The following is a 21,253-nucleotide window of genomic DNA, read 5'->3' on the forward strand; positions in this document are numbered from 1 at the left end:
AAGGAAATCAACTCTGAATATTCATTGGAAGGACTGATGCTGAAAATGAAGCTCCAATACTGTGGCCACCTGATGGGAAGAGCTGACTCATTGGAAAACACCCTGATGCTGGGAAAGATTGAAGGCAAGAGGAGAAGGGGACAACCGAGGATGAGATGATTGGATGGCATCACCAACTCAATGCACATGAGTTTGAGCAAACTCTGGGAGATAATAAGGACAGGGAAGTCTGGCGTGCTGCAGTTCATGGAGTCACAAGAGTCAGACATGACTGAGTGACTGAACAACAACAAAATAAGTGCATATACATACACGTAACTGAACATATATATCACTGTTTCCAGGTTCTTTTCTATTATAGGTTATTACAAGATATTGAATGCAGTTCCCTGTACTATTCATTAGTTCCCTGTGCTATACAGTAGGTACTTGTTGTTGCTTATCTATGTTATATACAGTAGTGTATACCTGGATATCGTTTTCTGAACTATCCTTTAGTTTGGTTCAGACATGCTTCTAAGGCTACTATCAATGCATAATGTCCTTAATTTAATTTCAGGAATTGATGATTTGAAGCTGGGCTTCTGTTCCTATAAGGGCCTGTCTACTTGTTTTATATCCTTATATCTAGATGTATCTTTTCAGGCTGTAACATAAATGCATGGGTAATTTATCAGTATCTCCTCTTGCAGGGCATCTGAACGCCAACCATGCTTCAAAAAAGAGCTATTCAACTAGCTACATTATCTAAGCTGCTTTTTCTGAAATCAGCAGAAGCTTATATGGAAAAACTGCATCCAAAGGTCATGTTCACCTTTATGAATTTTCAGCTTTCCTGAATTTGAGCTCCATAAATATTTTCTTTTTTGCTCTAAAATGTCTTCTAGCAGATGTTTTTATATTCTGCATACCTTTCAACTTGTCAATTACTTTTCCCCCCTAAATTATTCTGCCATCACTAAAAGTTCTTCCTATAATTCTTTATCCATATTTTGTACAGTTGTTCTTGTTTAGTCACTAAGTTGTGTATGACTCTTTTGCGACCCCATGGCCTGTAGCCCACCAGGCTCCTCTGTCCGTGGGATTTCCCAGGCAAGAATATTAGAGTGGATTGCGATTTCCTTTTCCAGGGGATCTTCCCAACCCAGGGATCAAACCTGCATCTTCTGCATTGGCAGGTGGATTCTACAGTATCTTACATTTATTTATGTATCTGACTCTTCCTGTAAACAGCGAGCTCCTCAAAGGCACAGGAGTTCTCCTTGTTTCTCCATTACCTACTATGTGAAAGTGAAGTGGCTCAGTAGTGTCCGACTCTTTGCAACTCCATGGACTGTAGCCTACCAGGCTCCTTTGTCCATAGAATTTTCCAGGCAAGAGTACTGGAGTGGGTTGCCGTTTCCTTTCTCCAGGGGATCTTCCCAATCCAGGGATCAAACCTGGGTCTCTCGCATTGCTTTACTGTCTGAGCCGCCAGGGAAGCATCACCTACTATAGAGCTTAGCATATAAATAGGTACGATACAAACACTATAGGGTTTACCAGGTGGCTCAGTGGTAAAGAATCTGCCTGCATTAAAACCAAACTGAGCACATGTACACACACACACAAACACTATGTGGAGTCTTTCATTAATAAGTATTTAATACACATGTATCACACAGACTATTAATATAGATTTTCTTTATATATCCTTGTATTGTTTCATAAACTGTGATGAATATGGAACTTTAAAAATTATAGGGAATTAAATTTAAACATTTGGTAATAAAAAGATTACATATACTACATATGAAATGTAGTATATTCCTCTTACTCTTCTTTGTCGTTTCTGGCTGCCCTATTTGGTTTGTGGGATTTTAGTTCCCCAATCAGGGACTGAAACTAGGCCCTCGGCAGTGAGCATTTGGAGTCCTGACTGCTGGACCATCAGGGAATTCCCTCTTCTTTGGTTTTTATGGTCTCTGTTTCTGGCATACACAAATACATTCAGTAGGTATATATATAGTTTTGCTCTATGTTACAACAAGCATAACAACTAAAGAAGCCTATGGTTAGAAGAACAAAAGATTTTTCCTTAGTGCTGAAAGTGCAAAAAGTCTCCCCCACCCAGTTTTTTATCTTGAAAAGTTTCAAACAGGAAAGAAAAAAAAAAAAGAGCATGAAAGAAAAGTACAATGAATATCCACATACCTTCCATCTAGATTCAACAACTGCTATCATTTTGCCACACTTGCTTTCCCTTTCTCACTCTACAGTCTTTTAAAAATTCTTGAGCTATTTGAAATTAACTTGCAGACTGAATAAACTACTCCTAAATATTTCTGTGGGCATCTCCTGACAACAAAGATATTTCAGACAAAACAGTGATACTGTTTCCCATCTCTGAAAATTAACAAATCCATATTCTCCATTACTCAACTGATAATTCAAAACATATCCATTACTCTCAGTTATCTTTGTCTAAATAGCTTTATTGAGCTACAATTCATATACCATAAAATTCACCCATTTAAAGTGTAAAAAGATTTTTCATATATTCACAGAAGTGTACAAAAATCCCATATTCATTAGCAGTCACTCCCTGTTTCTTACTCTCCTCTAATCCTGTGTAATCACTAATCTACTAAGCTACTAGCTACTAAGCTACTAATCTACTAAACTACTGTCTGTAGCTATAGGTTTGCTTTCTTTGGACAAATGTCCAATACTTTGGCCACCTGATGGGAAGAGCTGACTCATTGGAAAAGACCCTGATGCTGGGAAAGATTGAGGGCAGGATGAGAAGGGGACGACAGAGGATGAGATGGTTGGATGGCATCATCGACTCAATCGACATGGGTTTGGGTGGACTCCAGAAGCTGGTGATGGACAGGGAGGCCTGGTGTGCTGCGATTCACTGGGTCATAAAGAGTTGGACACGACTGAGTAACTGAACTGAACTGTAAATGAAACATACAATATGTAGCATTTTGTGACTGGCTTCTTTCACTTTAATGTTTTGAAGGTTCATCCATGCTGTAGAATATATTAGTACCTTCAGTTCAGTTCAGTCGCTCAGTTGAGTCCGACTCTTTGCAACCCCATGGACTGCAGCACACCAGGCCTCCCTGTCCATCAGTAACTCCCAGAGTTTACCCAAACTCATGTCCATTGAGTCGGTGATGCCATCCAACCATCTCATCCTGTCGTCCTCTTCTCCTCCTGCCCTCAATCTTTCCCAGAAGCAAGGTCTTTTCAAATGAGTCAGCTCTTAACATCAGGTGGCCAAACTACTGGACTTTCAGCTTCAACATCAGTGCTTCCAGTGAACACCCAGGACTGATCTCCTTTAGGATGGACTGGTTGGATCTCCTTGTAGTCCAAGGGATGCTCAAGAGTCTTCTCCAACACCACAGTTCAAAAGCATTAATTCTTCAGTGCTCAGCTTTCTTTATAGTCCAACTCTCATATCCATACAAGACCACTAGAAAAACCATAGCCTTGACTAGACGGACCTTTGCTGGCAAAGTAATGTCTCTGCTTTTTAATATGTTGTCTAGGTTGGTCATAAGTTTCCTTGCAAGGAGTTAGCGTCTTTTAATTTCATGACTCCTTTTTATCACTGAATAGATAGATACTGAATCCATAGAGCGGTTGTTTCCACCTTGGGGCTATTATGACTAGAATGATATTCCTGAGTCATATGGTAACTTCTGTGTTTAACCTTTCTGAGAACTGCCAAATTGTTTCCCAAGGCAACTGTACCATTTTACATGCTCACCAGCGGTGCATGAGGGTTTCAATTTCTCTACATTCTGTCAATACCTGTCATTATCTGCCATTATTTTTACTAAAGGCATCCTAGTGAGTGTGAAAAGGTATGCCACTGTGTATTTGATTTGCATTTCCCTAATCAGGAGATGGCAAGAGTAAATGTCGACATTCTAGGAATCAGCGAACTAAAATGGACGGGAATGGGTGAATTTAACTCAGATGACCATTATATCTACTACTGTGGGCAGGAATCCCTTAGAAGAAATGAGGTAGCCATCATAGTCAACAAGAGTCCGAAATGCAGTACGTGGATGCAATCTCAAAAACGACAAATGATCTCTGTTCGTTTCCAGGGCAAACCATTCAATATCACGGTAATCCAAGTCTATGCCCCAACCAGTAATGCTGAAGAAGCCAAAGTTGAATGGTTCTATGAAGACCTACAAGACCTTTTAGAACTAACACCCCAAAAAGATGTCCTTTTCATTATAGGTACTGGAATGCAAAAGTAGGAAGTCAAGAAACACCTGGACGAACAGGCAAATTTGGCCTTGGAGTACAGAATGAAGCAGGGCAAAGGCTAATAGAGTTTTGCCAAGAGAACGCACTGGTCATAGCAAACACCCTCTTCCAACAACCCAAGAGACAACGCTACACATGGACATCACCAGATGGTCAACACCGAAATCAGATTGGTTATATTCTTTGCAGCCAAAAATGGAGAAGCTCTATATAGTCAGCAAAAACAAGACCTGGAGCTGACTGTGGCTCAGATCATGAACTTCTTATTGCTAAATTCAGACTTCAACTGAAGAGAGTAGCGATAACCACTAGAGCATTCAGGTATGTCCTAAATCAAATCCCTTATGACTATACAGTGGAAGTGAGAAATAGATTTAAGGGACTAGATCTGATTGACAGACAGCCTGATGAACTATGGATGGAGGTTCGTGACATTGTACAGGAAACAGGGATCAAGACCATCCCCATGGAAAAGAAATGCAAAAAGGCAAAAATGGTTGTCTGAGGAGGCCTTACAAATAGCTGTGAAACGAAGAGAAGCAAAAAGCAAAGGAGAAAAGGGAAGATATTCCCATATGAATGCAGAGTTCCAAAGAATAGCCAGGAGAGATAAGAAAGCCTTCCTCAGCAATCAATGCAAAGAAATAGAGGAAAACAACAGAATGGGAAAGACTAGAGATCTCTTCAAGAAAATTGGAGATACCAAGGGAACATTTCATGCAAAAATGGGCTCAATAAAGGACAGAAATGGTATGGACCTAACAGAAGCACAAGATATTAAGAAGAGGTGGCAAGAATACACAGAAAAACTGTATAAAAAAGATGATCAAGACCCAGATAATCACAATGGTGTGATCACTCACCTAGAGCCAGACATCCTGGAATGTGAAGTCAGGTGGGCCTTAGGAATCATTACCACGAACAAAGCTAGTGGATGTGATGGAATTCCAGTTGAGCTATTTCAAATCCTGAAAGATGATGCTGTGAAAGTGCTTCACTCTAAATATGCCAGCAAATTTGGAAAACTCAGCAGTGGCCACAGGACTGGAAAAGGTCAGTTTTCATTCCAATCCCAAAGAAAGGCAATGCCAAAGAATGCTCAAACTACCGCACAATTGCACTCATCTCACACGCTAGTAAAGTAATGCTCAAAATTCTCCAAGCCAGGCTTCAGCAATACATGAACCGAGAACTTCCAGATGTTCAAGCTGGTTTTAGAAAAGGCAGAGGAACCAGAGATCAAATTGCCAATATCCGCTGGATCATCGAAAAAGCAAGAGAGTTCCAGAAAAACATCTATTTCTGCTTTATTGACTATGCCAAAGCCTTCGACTGTGTGGATCACAATAAACTGTGGAAAGTTCTGAAAGAGATGGGAATACCAGACCACCTGACCCACATCTTCAGAAACCTGTATGCAGGTCAGGAAGCAACAGTTAGAACTGGACATGGAACAAAGATTGCTGGGAGAAATATCAATAACCTCAGATATGCAGATGACACCACCCTTACGGCGGAAAGTGAAGAGGAACTAAAAAGCCTCTTGATGAAAGTGAAAGAGGAGAGTGAAAAAGTTGGCTTAAAGCTTAACATTCAGAAAACTAAGATCATGGCATCTGGTCTCATCACCTCGTGGGAATAGATGGGGAGACAGTGGAAACAGTGTCAGACTTTATTTTGGGGGGCTCCAAAATCACTGCAGATGGTGACTGCAGCCATGAAATTAAAAGATGCTTACTCCTTGGAAGGAAAGTTATGACCAACCTAGATAGTATATTAAAAAGCAGAGACATTACCTTGCCAACAAAGGTCCGTCTGGTCAAGGCTATGGTTTTTCCAGTGGTCATGTATGGATGTGAGAGTTGGACTGTGAAGAAAGCTGAGCGCTGAAAAATTGATGCTTTTGAACTGTGGTGTTGGTCTTGAGAGTCCCTTGGACTGCAAGGAGATCCAGCCAGTCCATCCTGAAGGAGATCAGTCCTGGGTGTTCATTGGAAGGACTGATGCTGAAGCTGAAACTCCAATACTTTGGCCACCTCATGCGAAGAGCTGACTCATTGGAAAAGACCCTGATGCTGGGAGGGATTGGGGGCAGGAGGAGAAGGGGACAACAGATGATGAGATGGCTGGATGGTATCACCGACTCGATGGACATGAGTTTGAGTAAACTCAGGGAGTTGGTGATGGACAGGGAGGCCTAGTGTGCTGCGATTCATGGGGTCGCAAAGAGTCGGACACGACTGAACGACTGAACTGAACTGAATGGTTAATGATAGAGTTTCTTTTCATATGCTTATTGACCAGTTTTATATCTTCCTTGGAGAAATGTCTATTCACATACTGTGCCCATTAAAAAAAAAATAGGTTGTTAGTCTTTATCACTGTGTTGTAAAAGTCAAAATGTCTTATTTATTTTTGGAGGGGGGAGACAAAAATTCAATTATGTCTCACACATTGCATTTGGTTCACTGTGTCTTCATTCTCATCTAAAGAAAACAATAATGTCTTGGACTTTCAGAAGAGCCCAGCCAGTCTCCTTAATGAATGTCTCCCATTCTGGACTCGTGTTTCCCCTAAATGTTGTTTAACTTATACCCCATCCTCTGTATTTCCAGTCAAACTAAAGGATGCATCTAAAGGTCTGATCTAAAGGTTTTGGCAAGCATAAATCATAAGGGAAGTTGTTTACCTCAGACTGACTCACATCATAAAAAAAGAAACAAAACTTTACAAAGGGTCAGTGGACTACCAAATAGTGTAGTACATCCAGGTCTGGATGAAGCAGCTCAGTGTGTAAGTGTTCCACTCAAATGAAACTACTTCATTGAGGCTAGGCACTAGGAAGAAATAAATTGGTTCATAAAAATTTGCTTACAGTGGTGAAAAGGATTATGAAATTTGCTAACAACAGATTATGATTTTTAGAAAGTTATGGAACTAGGAAGGGGGAAACAAAGTGAAAGTCGCTCAGTTGGGTCCGACTCTTTATGACCTATGGAATTCTCTAGGCTAGAACACTGGAGTGGGTGAGCCTTTCCTTTCTCCAGGGGATTTTCCCAACTCAGGGACTGAATCCAGGTCTCCCACATTGCAGGCGGATTCTTTACCAGGTAAGCCACAAGGGAAGCCCAAGAATACTGGAGTGGGTAGCCTATTCCTTCTCCAGCGGAACTTCCCGATCCAGGAACTGAACCAGGGTTTCCTGCATTGCGGATGGAGAGACTCTGATAAAGCATTGCAGGGGGAGACTCTAATAAAGCCTCAAACCCAGGAAATGAAACAAGTTAAGAACTGACTCAGTGATTTAATCTGTGATATCCTTAATCTAAGCTACCATTTTTATACCAGATTCTTACATGGGGAGTGGGTGTTGAGAGGGAGGTAGAAGCAACAAAAAAACCTACCAGGCACAGAGTACTGAATGTAGCAGGGAAAGGTGAGACAACAGAACTCACAAATTCCTACTCAAAATAGACACATTAAAAATATTCAAAACTATACACAAGAACAAATAAAAACACTAGGATGCCAAAGTAACAAAAATCAACAATAAGAATTAAAGGTCATTCAAGGAAAAACTAAGCTTATATAACAAAGATTTTAAATATGTTTATAATGGTCAAAGAGATGAGAATAAGAATTAGAGATTGAATGAGTTGATTAAAAAAGTCAAAAGACATAAATGAAGTCATAACATCTGTAAAATAAAAAGTGAAAAATGCCTATAAGTATGAAAAAATTTTATTAGAACTCTTATACACAATGCCCACAGACACAAGGAATCTTGTAACTATGAGGCAAAAAGAAAATTAGTTGTACAATAAGATACAGAGGAGAAATACAGAACTTGGGGAATTCTACTTCAAGTAATGGTATTCTAAGTAACCAGATCAACCCTTCCACAGAAAACAATTAGAAAAGCTAGAGAGCCCATTTTAGATGTTTCTCAAGGGATGGGGGCTGGTTCCAGAGATGGCTGACGGTATGAGAAACTGAGCAGAGTTTTTTAAAGCTTCTCTGAGCTAAGAAGACAAAAACTAGAGTTCAGAAGCCCAAAGAGGAGGGACAAGGTAATGCCCACACTTCAGACTGGGACCTTAAATGGTCATATGCTAAGAGTAAGGGGGAAATGGTTAACAAGAAATAGACTAGCCCAGGCAGAAACTGAAAACCACAATTTCAAATTAGTTCAAATTTGAAATTATTAAAATGACCCTGGACTGCTAGTGGCCCAAGGTGCCTGTCAAAAGTAAAACCTCTGTGGGAAGAGACCATCCTAGGCCTCCAGTTGCCTTACATTGTCTATATATAATGTCCAGCTCTCACTGAAAAATAATTGAGCCTCTATGATGACAAAACTACATGTACAAAAAAAAAAAGAGCGATGTTAGACAATAAAAATGATATATATTCAGATAATGGAATTATGAGGTAGAGACTTTAAACAGCTATGCCACAAATACTCAAGAAAAAAAAAAGGCAAGATTGGGAATTTCAGCAGGGAACAGAAACTCTAAAGCTGGATCAAATGAAAATTCTAAAACTAAAAAAAAATAAAGTACCTAAAACTATGAACTCAAAGACTGACTCGTTTAACATCAGATTAGACAATTGAAAGAAAAATAGCAGTGAACTAGAAGAGTGCTCAGAAGAAAATACCCAGAATGAAGCATGAGTAACAAAAGGACACATACAGAAAAGAGTGTAAGACATGGAGAGTATAGTGAAAAATAGAGCATGTATATATAATTAGAGCCAGAGAAGTGAAAAGATGATGAGCAGAAGTGATATTTAAAGAGATAATGCTTAAGCCTTTCCTAAAATCAGTGAAAGACATCAAGTCAGATTCAAGTTATCTATGAATCTCACGAAAAATAATGTAATGAAAAATACATTAAATCCCAGCAAAGTATAACTGCTGGAAAAAGAAAAAAAGGAAAGGGGGGTTATCTTTAAAGCAGCCAGAGAAAAAAAAGAGATTCATTTTGAGGGAGCAAGAGTAAGACAGGGATGACTGAGACTGTCAGAAAACTGACAAAAAGGAGGCCAAAAAAAATATATAGGTCCCCTGATAACAATGTTGAGTTAGCATAACTCTAGACTTCCTGTCAACCAAAGAATAACTGTGTCTATAGTCCAAAGCACAGAAAGTCAGATACTGTTACTTGCAGCAGAACTACCCCTGATATGTTTAATAGGAATTCTAGAAGAGATGGGAAAGAACAGTGCTCAAACAGTATTTAAAAACAGGACTGGTGAGAGTTTTCCTGAAATAAAGACATGAATTGTCAGATTGGGCACTACGGGCACCAAGCACAAACGCTGTAGTTGCTGAGCAGGAGAATACATACACAGACGTTGATCTGAACCCAGATCCAGTCCCCAAAAAGGGCAATGACAAGGAATGCTCAAATGACTGCACAAATGCACTCATTTCACATGCTAGTAAGATTACGCTCAAAATCTTTCAAGCCAGGCTTCAGTAGTATGTGAACCGAGAACTTTCAGATGTTCAAGGTGGGTTTAGAAAATTCAGAGGAACCAGAGATCAAATTGCCAACATTTGCCAGATCATGGAGAAAGCAAAGGAATTCCAGAAAAACATCTACTTCTGCTTCAATGACTACACTAAAGCCTTTGGCTGTGTGGATCACAACAAACTCTGGAAAATTTTTAAAGACACTGGAATATCAGACCACATCACCCGTCTCCTGAGAAACCGGTATGCAGGTCAAGAAGTTAGAACTGGACATGGAACAATGGACTGGTTCCAAATTGGGAAAGAAGTATGTCAAGGCTATATATTGTCACCCTGCTTATTTAACTTCTATGCAGAGTACATCATGCAAAATGCCGGGCTGACTGAAGCACAAGCTGGAATCAAGATTGCTGGGAGAAATATCAATAACCTCAGATATGCAGATGACACCACCCTTACGGCGGAAAGTGAAGAGGAACTAAAGAGCTTCTTGATGATAGTGAAAGAGGAGAGTGAAAAAGTTGGCTTAAAACTCAACATTCAGAAAACTAAGATCATGGCATCTGGTCCCATCACTTCATGGCAAATAGATGGGGAAAAAGTGGAAACAGGAATAGATTTTCTCTTTTTGGGCTCCAAAATCACTGTGGATGGTGACTGCACCCATGAAATTAAAAGACGCTCCTTGGAAAGAAAGCTATGAGCAACCTAAACAACATATTAAAAAGCAGAGCCATGACTTTGCTGACAAAGGTCCATACAGTTAAACCTATAGTTTTCCCAGTAGTCATGTACGTAGGTAAGAGCTGGATCGTAAAGAAGGCTGAGCACTGAAGAATACATGCTTTTGCATTGTGGTACTGGAAAAGAACTTTTGAGAGAATCCTGGACTGCAAGGAGATCAAACCAGTCAATCCTAAAGGAAATCAGTCCTGAATATTCATTGGAAGGACTGATGCTGAAGCTGAAGCTCCAATACTTTGGCCAACTGATGCAAAGAGCCAACTCATTGAAAAAGACCCTGATGTCAGGAAAGATTGGAGGCAAGAGGAGAAGAGGGCAGCAGAGGATGAGATGGTCAGATAGCATCACTGACTCAATGAACATGAATCTGAGCAAACTCCAGGAGATAGTGAAGGATAGGGGAGACTGGCGTGCTGTACTTCATAGGGTCGCAAAGAGTCAGACATGACTTAGTGACTGAACAACAAAGAGCCTAATGAAGCTGCAGAGGATGAAGGTGTCAGGTAAAATTTTGAAAAAATGCTAAGGAAAAGACAGTCTAAAGAAATAAAAACTAGACTCCATAGAAAAATTCCTGTAGCTTTAAAACTCTGATACCAAACCAGAAAGATACAAAGAAAGTAAATTAGAAGCCAAATTCACCTAGGAACATATATGCAAATATCTTAAAATATTATACTTCAACATTGTATTTTTTTAAAAAAAAACAAAATTAAGCAGAATTCATCCAGAAATGCAAGGATGATTCAACACTGGACCATTAAGTGATGCAAGAAAACAAACAGTCATAATAAAATAAAAAAACAAAATATCCCAACAGATAAAGAAAAGCAATTTACAAAATTTACCCTTCATAATAAAAATCCAAGTAACATAGTGAGATAGAAGTTTGCTGGCTATCTATCAAAAACAAAAAGCAAACATCATAACTGATAGCAAGACTTGAGAAGAATTCCAGTGAAAGCCTGGACCAATAGAAGTTCAGTTCAGTCGCTCTTTCATGTCCAACTCTTTGCAGCCCCATGGACTGCAGCACGCCAGGCTTCCCTGTCCATCATCAAATCCCAGAGCTTGCTCAAACTCATGTCCACTGAGTTGGTAATGCCATCCAACCATCTTAACCTGTCATCCCCTTCGCCTCCTGCTTTCAATCTTTCCCAGCATCAAAGGTCTTTTCCAATGAGTCAGTTCTTCCCATCAGGTGGCCAAAATACTGGGAGCTTCAGTATTGGTCCTTCCAATGAATATTCAGGACTGATTTCATTTAGGATGAACTGGTTTGATCTCCTTGCAGTCCAAGGGACTCTCAAGAGTCTTCTCCAACACCATAGTTCAAAAGCAGCAATTCTTCGTCGCTCAGCTTTCTGTATGAGCCATCTCACACATCCATACATGACTACTGGAAAAACCAGAGCTTTGACTATACAGACCTTTCTTGGCAAAGTAATGTCTCTGTTTTGTAATATGCTGTGAAGGTTGATCATAGCTTTTCTTTCAAGGGGCAAATGTCTTTTAATTTCATGCAGTCACTATCTGCAGTGATTTTGGAGTCCTAGTAAATAAAGTGTCTCACTGTTTCCATTGTTTCCCCATCTATTTGCCACAAAGTGATGGGACCAGACGCCATGATCTTAATTTTCTGAATGCTGAGTTTTAAGCCAACTTTTTCATTCTCCTCTTTCACTTTCATCAAGAGGCTCTTTGGTTCTTCTTCACGTTCTGCCATAATGGTGGTGTCATCTGCGTATCTGAGGTTATTGGTATTTCTCCTGGCAATCTTGATTCCAGCTTGTGCTTCAGTCAGCCCGGCATGTCACATGATGTATTCTGTATAGAAGTTAAATTAAGCAGCATGACAACATACAGCCTTGACATACTCCTTCCCCAATTTGGAATCAGTTCATTGTTCCATGTCTGGTTCTAGCTGTTGCCTCTTGACCTTCATATGGGTTTCTCAGGAGGCAAGCAAGGTGGTTGTTATTTCCATCTCTTGAGGAATTTTCCAGTTTGTTGTGATCCACACAGTCAACGGCTTTAGCATAGTCAACAAAGCAGAAATATATGTTCTTCTGGAATTCTCTTGCTTTTTCGATGATCCAACGGATGTTGGCAATTTGATCTCTGGTTCCTCTGCCTTTTCTAAATCCAGCTTGAACATACGGAAGTTCTTGGTTCATGTACTGTTGAAAACTAGCTTGGAGAATTTTCAGCATTACTTTGCTAGAGTGTGAGATAAGTGCAATTGTGCGGTAGTTTGACCATTTTTAGGCATTGCCTTTGTTTGGGACTGGGATGAAAACTGACCTTTTCCAGTCTTGTGCCCACTGCTGAGTTTTCCAAATTTGCTGGAATATTGAGTGCAACACTTTCACAGCATCTCCTTTTAGGATTTAAAATAGATTAAGCTGGAATTCCACCACCTCACTAGCTTTGTTCGTAGTGATGTTTTCTAATGCCCACTTGAGATACACTCCAGGATGTCTGACTGTAGGTGAGTGATCACACCATCATGGTTATTTGGGTCATGAAGATCTTTTTTGTATAGTTCTTCTGTGTATTCTTGCCACCTCTTAATATCTTCTGCTTCTGTTAGGTCCATACCGTTTCTGTCCTTTACTGTGCCCATCTTTGCATGAAATGTTCCCTTGCTGTCTCTAATTTTCTTGAAGAGATCTCTAATCTTTCCCATTCTGTTGTTTTCTTCTATTTCTTTGCATTGATCACTGAGGAAGGCTTTCTTATCTCTCCTTGCTATTCTTTTGAACTCTGCATTCAGATGGATATATCCTTTTCTCCTTTGCCTTTCACTTCTCTTCTTTTCTCAGCTATCTGTAAGGCCTCCTCAGACAACCATTTTACCTTTTTGCATTTCTTCTTCCTGGGGATGGTTTTGATCACTGCCTCCTGTACAATTTTACGAACTTCCACCCAGAGTTCTTCAGGCTCTCTGTCTATCAGATAGAATGAAAACCACAATCACAGAAAACTAAACTGGTCACTTGGAGCACAGCCTTGTCTAACTCAATGAAACTATGAGCCATGCCATGCAGGGCCACCCAAAAGAGGTCATGGCAGAGAGTTCTGACAAAACATGGTCCACTGGAGAAGGGAATGGCAAGCCACCTTAGTATTCTTGCCTTGAGAACCCCATGAACAGTATGAAAAGGCAAAAAGATTTAACACTGAAAGAGGAACTCTCCAGATTGACAGTTGCCCAATATGCTACTGGAGAAGAGTGGAGAAATAGCTCAGGAAAGAATGAAGAGGCTGAGCCAAAGCAAAAACAATACCCACTCCTAAATATGACTGGTTGGAAGTTAAGTCCAATGCTGTAAAGAACAACATTGCGTAGGAACCTGGAATGTTAGGTCTATGGACCAATACAAGGATGCTGGCTATTTATGCTGGCTTATTTATAAATGACATTATTGTCAACATGGGATTTAAAACACTTCAACCAAATCATCAGGGCAAATTAAGAGTCTGACATTAAGCTGGATATAGTATCTGTATCTTATAAAGGATAGGGAAGAACTTCATGGAAACTACAATAAAACATTACATAAGGTAAAAAGGATAAAATTTTCACCAATTTCACCTTACACAATACTCATGGATGCAAAGACTTACTTTATATATAAATGAAATTTCCAATAAAATATAAAGTTCCAATAAAAAAAATCCCAATTAGTCTTTTTATAAAGGCTAAATGTAACAAAAGTAATTGTGAAGTACAGCAATGCATGTACTTCAAGGTACATGCAAGCAATGCAAGGATCCTGACAAACCAAATATAAAAACTTACTATAAAGACAGTGTGGTGTTAGCATAAGAATAGATAAACAGCACACATATCACGTGCTGTGTGCTAAGTCCCTTCAGTCGTGTCTGACTGCTTATGACCCCACGGACTATAGTCCAGAAGCCTGCCAGGCTTCTCTGCTCATGGAATTCTCCAGGCAAGAGTACTGGAGTGGGTTGCCCTTTCCTTCTCCAGGGATCTTCCTGACCCAGGGATCGAACTGGGGTCTCCTGCATTGCAGACAGATTCTTTACTGTCTGATCCACTAGAAAAGCCAGAAATATAAAACAGATCCTACATTTTATTATTCATCAGAGAAATGCAAATTAAATATCATTTCACATGCATTAGATTCATAAATATAGTACTATAAAATAACATCAAGTGTTGAAAAAAATATAGAGAAACAGAATACCTTGCTAGTGAAAATGTAAAAATTGGTATACAACAACTTTGAGGAGCACCATGATAATAGTCAATATTTGAAGATAAGCATACCCTTCCAACTAAGTAACTCACCTCTCAGAAAACCTCATGGAAATGTGAACAAGCAGAAAGACACAAGAATGTTTACTGAAAGTAGCAGTAGCTTTAAACTACAAATTCTCTAGTATCTGCGACAGAACAAATATACAGTTTGCTTCTATGTAACAGAATACATGTGTTCAGTCGTGCCTGACTCTCTTGTCACTCCATGGACTGTAGCCCACCAGGTTCCTCTGTCTGTGGAATTTTCTAGGCAAGAATATTGGAGCAGGTTGCCATTTCTTCCTCCAGGGGATCTTCCCAACCCAGGGATCAAACTTGTATCTCCTGCACTAGCAGACCGATTCTTTACCACCGAGTCACCTGGGAAGCCCCTCTATAACAGAATATTCTATGGCAATTAAAACGAACTACAGGTATATCTCATTTTATAACGCCTTGCTTTATCATGCTTTGCATATAGTGTGTTTTACAAATTGAAGATTTGTTGTAATCCTGCGTCAAGACAATCTATCTGCACCATTTCCCCCCCCAAACTTTTAAAAATTTTGTATTGAGGTATAGCCAATTAACAATGTTGTGGTAGTTTCAGGTGAAGAGCAAAGGGACTCAGCCATACATATACATGTATCCATTTTCCCCTAAAAGCCCCTTCTACCCAGGTTGTCTGCGCCAATTTTTTTTTTAAGACAGCATTTGCTCACTTTGTGTCTCTGAGTAACAGCTGGGTAACTCTCACAAAATTTCAAACTTTTTTGTTATTATTATATTTGTTATGGAGATGAGTGATCTTTAATGTTACTACTCTACTTGTTTTAGGACACCAAGAACTGCACTCATAAGACTGCAAACTGCCAAAATATATGCTGTGTGTGTTCTGACTGCTCCACTGACCAGCCTTTCCTCCAAAGTCTCTCTTCGCAGGAGCCTCTTATTCTCTGAGACATAAAAATGTTGAAATCAGGCTAATCAACAATCCTACAATGGCCTCTAAGTGTTCAAGTGAAAAGAAGAGGCACAAATCTCTAACTTTAAATCAAAAGTTAGCAATGAGGACTTCCCTGGTGGTACAGTGGATAAAAATTGGCCTGGCAAGGCAGGGGACATGGGTTCAATCCCTGGCTGGGGAACTAAGATCTCACATGCTGAGAGGCAACTAAGCCCACACATCCATGTGTTACAATGAAGACTCTGTGTGCTGCCACACAACTAAGACCTGATAAGGCTAACATAAATATTTTTCTAGAAAAGAAAAAAGTTAGAAATGAATAAGCTTAGTGAGGAAGGCATGCCAAAAGCAAGACAGGCCAAAGGCTAGGCCTCTTATACCAGTTAGCCAAGTTGTGAATGCAAAGGAAAAGTTCTTGGAGGATATTAAAAGTTCTACTCCAGTGAACATGTGAATAAGAAAGTGAAACAACCTTACTGCTGATATGACAAAAGTTTTAGTAGTCTGGCTACCTCAAATCAGCCATTAATATTCCCTTAAGCCAAAACCTAATTCAAAGCAAGGCCCTAATTCTTCAATGCTGTGAAGGCTGAGAGAGGTGAGGAAGCTGCTGAAGAAACTTCTGAAGCTAGCAGAGGTTGGTTCACAAAGTTTAAGGAAAGAAGCTGTCTCTGTAACAAGGGAGTGCAAGATAAAGCTCCAAGTGCTAATGCAGACACTCCAGCAAGTTATCCAAAGATCTAGCTAAGATAATTAACGAACGTGGCGATGCTAAATAATAGATTTTCAATGCAGACAAAAAACAGCCTTTTATGGGAAGAGGATGCCATTTAGGACTTTCACATCCAGAGGGAAGTCAATGTCAGGCTTCAAAGCCTCAAAGGACAATCTCTTGTTAGGGGCTAATACAGCTGGTGACTTGAAGGTGAAACCAATGCTCATTTATCATTCTGAAAATCCTAAGACCTTTAAGAATTATGCTAAATCTACTCTGCCTATGCTCTATTAGTGGAACATCAAAGTCTGCACAACAGCATAACTGTTAACAATATGGTTTACTAAAAATTTTTAACACCACTGTAGAGACCTCGTGCTCAGAAAAAAAGATTCCTTTCATATTACTGCTCACTGACAATGCAAGTGGTTACCCAAGAGCTGACAGAGGTGTACAACGAGATTAATGTTGTTTTCATGCCTGCTAACAAATATCCATTCTGCAGCCCATGGATCAAAGAGGCATTTCAACTTTTAAGTCTGATTATCTAAGAAATAAATTTCATAAGGCTATAGCTGCCATAGATAGTGATTTCCATGATGGACTTGGGCAAAGTAAATTGAAAAGCTTTCTGAAAGGGTTTCTTAATGGCACCTTTTAGATGCCATTAAAATCATCTGTGAAACCTGGGACAAGTTCAAAGTATAAATTTTAACAGGAGTTTGGAAGCAGATGATTCCAATCGTCACTGATGTCTTTGAGCAGCTTCAAAACTTCAGCGAAAAAAGGAACTGTAGATGTGTTGGAAACAGCAAGAGAACTGAAGTGGAGCCTGAAGATGTAACTTTATTGCTATAACCTCATGATAAGACTTCAATGGGTGAGGAGCTGCTTCTTATGGATAAGCAAACAAAGTGGCTTCTTCAGATGGCATCCACTCCTGGTGAGGACATGAAGATTTTTTAAAAGACAACAAAGGATATAGTCTATTATGTAAATTTAGTTGATAAAGTAGCATCAGAGTTTGAGAGGATTTACTCCAATTTTGAAAGAAGTTCTACTGTGGGTAAGATGCTATCAAATAGGACTGCATGCTACATAGAAATATTTTGAGAAAGGAAGAGTCAACCAATGTGTCAAACTTCGTCATTGTCTTATTTTAAAAAACTGCCACAACCACTCCAGCCTTCAGCAATGGGGACAAGACTCTCCACCAAAAAAAAGATTACAACTGGTTGAAGGCTCAGATGATAGTTTTAAATTTTTTTTTTTTAGTAATAAAGTATCTTTAAGGTATGTACATTATTTCTTTAGACAAATGCTACTGCATAGACTTCAATAGTGTAAACATAACTTTCATAAGCATTGGGAAACCAAAAAACTCATGTGACTTGCTTTATTGCAATATTCCATTTATTGCAGTGGTCTGAGCCCAATCTGCAATATCTCCCAGGTATGCCTGTACAGCTTATATGAATGAAAAAGAAATTTAAAATAATACTTAGTGGAAAAACACTTTGCAAATGATAACATACAGTTTGATAATATTTATTTATAGCTTAAAAATATACTAAATAATAATACATATATACATATGTAATGTACACACAAACCCAAATACTAAAGTATAAAAACACTGGTGGTGGTGGTTTAGTTCCTAAGTTGTGTCTGACTCTCACGACCCCCATGGACTGCAGCCCACCAGGCTTCTCTGTCCATGGGATTTCCTAGGCAAGAATACTGGAGTGGGTTGCCATTTCCTCCTCCAACAAAAACATTATGCAAACTAAACACCAAATAGTGACAGTAGTTACTGTAGGAAGGAAGAATGGGAGGGTTTAACTGTTGCTCTAATTTTTATTTTTTAAATGACCTGTAGCAAATCTGGCAAAATGTTACTAACTGCTTAAAGCTGGGAGTTAATACATGAGTATTTATCATCTTAGTCTCTACCAGTCTTTAGGTGTTTAACATATTACAATTCACATTTTCTTAAAAAGTGGGAAAATGGTTAATTTTACATAAACAGAACTTAACCAGAAGCAAGAATAAAAGTTTGCTCTTCCCAAGAGCACTCCAGATTTTTAAAGAAAGTCAACCACTCATAAAAAGAGGTAGCAGAAAGTGTCACCCAGCTTAACAGCATAATTAAACCTTATTACTTATGTGCCTATCATTATTAAATAAAGTAGCAACTGTGCTCAAACATCTTAATAAAAGATAACAAGATTTCAGAACATAGCAGAAATTCATTCCAGTATGTTCAGGATTTCTACGTAAGGAAATGTACCATAGACATTCCAGTCTCACCATCTGAAGTTAGATGTCCAGATCCACAGACTTAAGAGAATGAACTTATGGTTACCAGGGGTGAAGAGTGTGGGGGAAAAATAGATTGGGAGTTTGGGACTGATATGTACACATATCTGTATTTAGATAATCAACAAGGATTTACTGTATAGCATAGAGAAAGCTGCTTAATATTCTGAAATAACCTAAATGGGAAAAGAATGTGAAAAAGGATACATGTATAATTGAATCACTTTGCTGGACACCTGAAACACAACACTGTTGTTATGTTCCAGTAAAAAATAAAACTATACTCCAATATAAAATTTTTAAATATTAAAAAGAAGTCCAGATCCACCCAACACAAATCACACAGGCTGTGAATGCTCCCCTTTTATTCTATTTTAGCCTTTTTTGAGTTGTAGATTCATTTAACACTGATTAAAATCAAACAAAAAACCACAGGCCTTAGAAGAAAAAAAAAAAATCAGTCGCTCTCTAGCACACAAAGGCCACCCTTAGGCATCAGTTTTGAACTCCCGCTTCCAAGTTGCTTTCACAAATCTCTATCCCAAACAATGCTGGGTTATGCTGGCAAAGAACGCAGGGTACAGGCTTGAGTTGTAGTTGCGTAAAAGTGACCTTTTGGGCTTTCACCAACTTGGAGAGAGATGGGTTAAAGGCTTTAGAGACTTTGCTCCCTAACGAGAGGGGCTGGGCAGATGTCTTTCTCACCTACAACGGACCGAAAGTCTCTTTAAGATGGGGATGGCGGGGGTAAAGAATCAAGCAGTTCAGTGTCCCTCAAGGAAAAGGGACAGATACCGGCCCTTTTCTTCCGAGCACCCGCACCCACACAGGCGCACAGGAACCCCCTGGAGAACGTCGCTTTCGAGAGCTGCCGAATCAGAACAGCTATCTGATACCGAAACTACCCCTGCAGACGCGCCGGCTGCACCTCGACCCCCGAAAGAGTGCGGGTGGGAACTGGTGAAGAGGGGGAGGGGATACCTGACCACCAACAACGGCCTCAACCGCCTCCTGCCAAGTCCGCGCTGCGGCCCACAAAACTCGCGGCCTGAAGAATCGCACACTCACTGGAAAGTGGGGCCGGGTCCTGGTCCCGGCCCGGCCCCCGGAATCCGGCGGGTCTCCCAGGGTTTCGGGGGAGGCGGCGGCTGGGACGCCATCTCCGCCTCCTCTCAGCTCCCGCTCTGAACTGGGACTCTCCAGGCCGACACGGGCCGCTAGAACGCCAGGCACAACTTGCAGAGCGCCGAGCCCTCCACCCGGCCCGCCCCTGACGTCAGGATGTGGCTCGTGGTGCTTTGCTGCTTGGGGTTACATACAGTCTAGGTCTATACCACTAATCCATGGGAAGAAATGCTCTCTTTTTATTTGTCCTAGAAAGAATTTCCATTCTAAACCGAGGATGAGAGTTCATCGATATTTCCGGCAGCGGCTACAGATTCCCCAGACGTCGGAATCCCACGGAGGCTTCCCTGGGACAAGTCCCGCACCCTCCGGAGTAATACCCCACGCACTTCTCTCCCCGCGGAGGAGGCAGGGTGTGTTGCGACTGGCCAGGCATCTTGACTGATTTCCTTGCCAACATGCAGAGGAGAGAGAGTTCTCTCAGTCCTCGCGTGAGGCACCTGGTACTTTCGTTCTAAAGCTCTTGTTTCCTCGGGGAACAGAATTGCTAGACGCAATAGGTGCGTTGTCTTTAGTCTTCCCCGTTCTCTCGGAGGGCTGGAAGGGGTTAAATTCCAGGCTCCGGCGTCTTGGGAGAAGGTGAGGCTAGGAGGTCTGAGGTGAGGGGTTGCGGACTGGGTGCCGGAGAGGTGTGGATGGAGGGGATCGTTGCGTTCCTTCGGGAGAGGCTTTGTTAGCAAGGAGGGGTGCGTGGGAAGTTTTTTTGGATCCGAGTGGAGGGGAGAAGAGCTTGCTTGGTTGGCCAAAGACTCGAGGTTAGACCTGGGGATGAACTTTCCAGAAATTAGATTCCACTGCAGAGTGTATCGGTAGCGCGATGAAGTTACGAGCACCTCCTTATTTAAAAAATCCACACCCCACCCCACGAAATGAATGACCCCCTTCTGTATGAAAATGAGTTTTAAAAGATCCCAGGATGTGAGACTCAACCTGGGTATTTTGCCTGCTCCTTTGCCATAAATAGTTTCTGTAATCGTCGGAGGTGTGAAGAGAAAATTCATCCCCTCCTCTAGTAAACCAGGGACGGGGCGAGTTACCGCTGGTTTGTGGAGAGGAGACTGTAGGGATCCTGACACCTGGGAAGAGGTTCTGTTGCAATACGTTCCAGTTCTTTGTGTACACAAGTAAACTAAAAGCAAATACCTTGAAGGCAACCAACAATGAAATCCTTACAGCACGGGATGTATTTCTCAAGGCTTGCTTTCAAAGATAATAAATCTAATATGCAATAACTGATTTCTCATGTCTTATGAAATCCTAACATTTCAGCGCTGTGCATTTGAAACCAAATTTAAG

The 21,253-nt window shown here is 40.4% G+C and overlaps 2 protein-coding genes across 5 annotated transcripts in view; one reads left to right on the plus strand and one right to left on the minus strand.

Moving 5' to 3' along the window:
- Positions 1-19,998, minus strand: part of PEX13 (peroxisomal biogenesis factor 13) — a 33,043-nt gene extending 13,045 nt beyond the window's left edge. Inside the window, exon 1 of the mRNA XM_061155382.1 lies at positions 19,841-19,998. Within this exon, the coding sequence (XP_061011365.1) occupies positions 19,841-19,932 (92 nt within the window). The 5' untranslated portion in view covers positions 19,933-19,998. The remainder of the gene's footprint in view (positions 1-19,840) is intronic.
- A 108-nt stretch (positions 19,999-20,106) lies between these two features.
- The window catches only part of PUS10 (pseudouridine synthase 10), a 74,981-nt gene continuing 73,834 nt past the window's right edge, over positions 20,107-21,253 (plus strand). Inside the window, exon 1 of one of the 4 annotated variants that reach the window (XM_061155380.1) lies at positions 20,107-20,310. The gene's annotated coding sequence lies outside the window, so the exon portion shown is untranslated. The other 3 variants (XM_061155377.1, XM_061155378.1, XM_061155379.1) reach the window with 3 other exon arrangements.

Source organism: Dama dama, chromosome 11 (assembly GCF_033118175.1).
Source record: "Dama dama isolate Ldn47 chromosome 11, ASM3311817v1, whole genome shotgun sequence".
NCBI lineage: Eukaryota > Metazoa > Chordata > Mammalia > Artiodactyla > Cervidae > Dama > Dama dama.